The following is a 4,720-nucleotide window of genomic DNA, read 5'->3' as shown; positions in this document are numbered from 1 at the left end:
CGGCCATCACTTATTGTTATTGTTGCTCCACTATCTTAGCTGCTCGGGCTTGTATCAACGCGTCGAACTCTTCTTGCGTCAGCATCACCGTGTGGGGTCGTCCAGAGTCTTCCATCTCCTCGTTTCGGATGCAGGCTACGTTTCCATACACGACGCCAAAATGATCTTGTCCGAATGCGGACAAGTGGAAAGCTGGGAGGTGGCGGCTTCGCTGACCGAACATAGACCTTGTTCCGCTCTACAAAATAGATGACATCAGTGTCGGGCCAGGGAAGGGGTCCCCGGTGTTGGTCCTCCAACGCTCAAGTCAGTCATCGGAATGTGGAGTAGAAGCAAAGCAACGGTAGAAATATGCATAAAAAGTAGATCACACGTATCTTCGCCTGTGATAGACCTCCTTTATATAGAGCTCTGGTGGGCGATGTACACACTCCTCGAGGCATGGGCACAATCTCTGATATGTTCATGGTCACATTCTCCAATACGTTCGTGGTCACGTTCTCCAACATGTTCGGGGCAACGCTTTCCACTATGTCCTATGACAGGATGTCGCGAGGACCATCGCCCTGTTGCTTGGTCGAGTGGATTAGCCGCTTGGCCAGGACTGCGCTCTGTCCATGGTTAGGTCTCGCTACTTGGCCAAGCGAGTAGCCGCTTGGTCGGAGTCCTCCGCTCTGTCAACTTTAGTTGTCATTCCGTGCGGCGTTTGTGAAGTAATCTACATTCCTCCGTTCGGACAACATGATCCGGTCTCCCTCATCGTCTCGATAATATGGTTTGAGCGCCTGCCTATGGTATTCTCCCGAGTCGGAAGGATTGTCCACTCGAACTTCTCTATCCTCCGATCGAGCCCTACCTGTCCCGACCGATCATTGCATTTATCCTTCGTTCAGCTCTTTGATACTTGAGAGTTGATCATCTTGACTTTGACCTCCACTCTGACGCCTGACTTTGTGCCAAGTGGGTCTCATCTTATCGCCGCATCAGTTATCCTATCTATTCCTTAAAATTTACATTTAGGGAATGAATTACATTCCCTAAACACTATATATAGGACAGATAAAAAATAGAGAAGTTGATATATAATGTAATAAAAAAATGAATATCTAAATTTAATAAAATAATTTTTTTTTATCCTAAATTATGATAAAAAAAAAAAAAGAGTGCGGTGATCACCTCTGACTGTATCATTGCTTGGTTAATTTTAGTGGCGGTAATTTTACTACCTAAAGTGAGGTATTGCTGTTTGAATTAGCATCTCTCCTTCCAATAATTCTGTTATACTAAAGGTTAAATTACGTCTGAGAATCATAATGCATTCCTTATAAATGATGACTTGTACAAGTTTTCTTCTGAAATGGGAAATGCTGCCATCAATACACATCTGTTTCCTTCATGTGTAACCCTAGACTTAAAAATAATACTCGTGGTTACATCCGTTTTCTTCTGAAATGCTGCCATCAATACACATCTGTTTCCTTCATGTGTAACCCTAGACTTTAAAAAAATACTCGTGTTACATCTGTTTTCTTCTGAAATGCTGCCATCAATACACATCTGTTTCCTTCATGTGTAACCCTAGACTTAAAATACTCAACTCTGACCATTCCTTGTTTTGTGAATCTAAACTAGAAGGGCGTACTAGAGGCATCTTAGAAAGTTAGGCATGATAATGAAGGTTAGCAGTTTTTACAATTTCCATCTTTGAAATGTGTAGACAATTTGGACGGTGAACCTTCGCCGGAAACTCCATGGAGTGCCCCTTCCCAAAGGTTTGTTCTTTTGCCGGGGTAGGTATCCACTGGAAGTCTACTCTTTTTTTATAGTAAAAAAAAAAGGGGGGTTTATGGGAAAAAAATAAATCAAAAGAACGTCTTCTTTTCTTTAACATCGTCAAAAAAAAAATAATAATGTTTTTTTTTTCATTTATTATTAAAATAAAAAAAAAGACAGGACTTTTGCAAACGATTAGACAATTTGAACATCTAATTGCTCCATGAGCCATTAAAAGCCTTTAATGCAGCCCCAGGTGTGTTACTAGTTCAATATTTTTTTAATTTTTTTTTTTATTACAATCCATTTTGCAATTGCAGGGCATTACGATGAGGACGACAGCAGTGGACTAACGTCATCGATCCATATTTGAACCGTACCGGCTCGATTGAATTGAGCCCAATTTCTGAACCCGAACCATGTTCCGTTTCACACGCCGCCACGAGAGAACCGAGCAAGAGGAGAGTAGCTGGCCGAGGGGGCTTCGTCGCCCAACGCCGCCGAGCCCGACGACAGCTTCTCGAACGAGGACGAGGCGTAGAAGCGCAAGAAATCGTCGAAGCCAACGGAGTCCTTCCCGGGGTCGTAGTAATCGGCCGGGGCCGGCAGCGGCGGCACCTCCGCCCCGTCCCCGCCGTCCAGGTAGCGCACTACGTCCCGCATGCCCGGACGAGCCGCCGTCGCCGGGTGAGAGCACCAAAGGCCCACCTTTATGGCGACCTCGGCTTCCTCCCGATTGTACTCGCCTCCCAGCCGCTGGTCCACTGCGTCGAACAACCGGCCCGCGGTCCACCGCGCCCACACCCAGTCCACCAGCACCAGCTCATCGGGCAGTGCCTTGGGGTCGATGGGCCGCCGCCCGCAGACCACCTCCAGCACCAGCGCGCCGAAGGCGAACACGTCAGAGCTGGTGGTGGACTTGCCGGTGCGGGTGAGCTCCGGGGCGAGGTACCCGAGGGTGCCCACCACGCGGGTGGTGCTCGGGTTGGCGCCGTGCTCGTGCAGCTTGGCTAGCCCGAAGTCGCCGAGGCGGCCGTTAAGCTCGGCGTCGAGGAGGACGTTGCTGGCCTTCACGTCCCGGTGGATCACCACGTGCTCCCACTCCTCGTGGAGGTAGAGCAGCGCGGAGGCGACGCCGCGGAGGATCCGGAAGCGGTGCGGCCACGGAAGGACCGTCGGCGCCTTGGGCCGGTGGTCCAGGGGATCGTCGGAAAATAGCAACTTGTCGAGGCTGCCGTTGGGCATGTAGTCGTAGACCAAGAGGAGGTCGCCGCGTCGGCGGCACCAGCCCTGCAGCTGGACCAGGTTCCGGTGGCGGAGCCGCCCGATGCTGGCGATCTCCGCCACGAACTCCCGGATTCCCTGCCTCGACTCGTGGGAGACGCGCTTCACCGCTACCTCCATCTTCGACCCCGGCAGCGTACCTTTGTACACCTTCCCGAAGCCGCCGAAGCCCAGCAGCTCTCGGTCCCGGAACCCCTTAGTGGCGTGCTTCAGCTCCGCGTAGGAGAAGCGGTGCGGGCCGTAGGACCGCTCCCACGGCTCAATCACGTCGGCGTTCTTGATCTTGTAGAAGATGTAGCCGGTGGCGATTAAGATCGCGACGAGGAGGATCACGGCCGAGGCGGAGGCGGCGACGATCAAAGTGACATTTTTCTTGTGCGGCCGCGGCAGCGACGGCAGGGAGGAAAGGTCGAGCGACCGCGCGGCGCCATTCATCTTGAAGCTCCACCCGAAGAGGTAATGGGAGCTCGCCAGCAATCCGGTGGACGCAGAGAAGCCCACGAACATGTGATCTTCGAGAATCGCCGACAGATCCACCGGAAACGTCAACAGCGGCGTGTTCGGCTTCTTGGAGAAAGGCGAGACGGTGACATTGATGACCTTCCTCGCGCCATCGTAGTCGACCCAAGCTTGGATCGTGTGTCCCCCTTTCAGATTTAGGTCTCTCTTGACGGCGCCGTCGAAATATCCCGTGGCGGCGGATGCGTTCGAGACCAAGCTGTTGATGTCGATGCCGACGTGGTTGTCGTTGATGTCGCCGAACTCGAAGTCCTGGACCGTGTCGAACTCGACGGCGAACACGTGGTTGGTGGCGTTGCCGACTTCGGAGGCGTTCATGAGGCCAAGGTACTGGCTCGGGAGCGCCCCGGGGAGGTTCTTGGAAGGCGCGATGGTGAAGGCGAACCCGTGGCCGCCGAGCTTGGGGTACTCGGGGACGATGGCGAAGGCAAAGGCGGTGGAGAAGGAGAAAGCGGCGCCGTCGCTGACGTTCCGGAACTGGAGGGCCGTCGGGTAAAACGCGCGGCCGATCAGGCGGCTAGTTTCGTTCGTCAACCGCAGGATCCCTCTGTTCTCGATCTCCGCCACCCCATTCAAGCTTAATCCGCCGCCGCTGCTGTTTCTGCTGCCTCCGCTACCAGAGAAGCCGGTGAAGATGAACTCCTCCTGCTGTGCGAAGGTGGAGGGGAGATGCAGGAGGGGGAGGAGGGGGAGGAGGAGGAGGAGAGCGAGAAAGATCGAATTTTTGGGCATTCTGGAGGAGGAGGCGAGGCGTTCCGCCGTTGTCGACGGCTCTACTCCTCTTTTGTAGCAGAGCGGCGAGGACGGGAATGTCTTATCGTTGTTGAAACTTTAGCAGAAGCTTGATTGACCGTCACAATCACATAGGAAGGAAGGCCCTTCGTGGTGGGACCCAGTAGGTGACTCCGGTCATCAGTTGTTGGGAAGAATTTAGTGCTGTGTTTTTTTGGACGGGAATAAAAAAAATAAAAACCTAAATTAATAATTTCTTCCCTAATTCTGCCGCTTTCAGCCGCTAGTGCACCGAGCTTTAAAGTCTTTAATGTTTATCATATAATATTAAAAAAATTAATTAAATAAATTTTAAAAAAAATCATTAAATAAAATAAATAAATTATATTCACTAACAAAGTTCACATCAAAC

The 4,720-nt window shown here is 51.5% G+C and overlaps 1 protein-coding gene across 1 annotated transcript; it reads right to left on the bottom strand.

Annotated features, from left to right (window-relative positions):
- Positions 1–1,895: 1,895 nt before the first annotated feature.
- Positions 1,896–4,376, bottom strand: LOC122043351 (L-type lectin-domain containing receptor kinase S.4-like). Its single transcript, XM_042603922.1, has one exon. The coding sequence runs from the start codon at positions 4,306–4,308 to the stop codon at positions 2,203–2,205; it is 2,106 nt and encodes a 701-aa protein (XP_042459856.1). The 5' UTR covers positions 4,309–4,376; the 3' UTR covers positions 1,896–2,202.
- Between the last annotated feature and the right edge of the window lie 344 nt (positions 4,377–4,720).

Source organism: Zingiber officinale, chromosome 2A (genome assembly GCF_018446385.1).
Source record: "Zingiber officinale cultivar Zhangliang chromosome 2A, Zo_v1.1, whole genome shotgun sequence".
NCBI lineage: Eukaryota > Viridiplantae > Streptophyta > Magnoliopsida > Zingiberales > Zingiberaceae > Zingiber > Zingiber officinale.
Note: the sequence above shows the minus strand (reverse complement) of the source record. Positions and strands in the feature narration are given on the sequence as shown.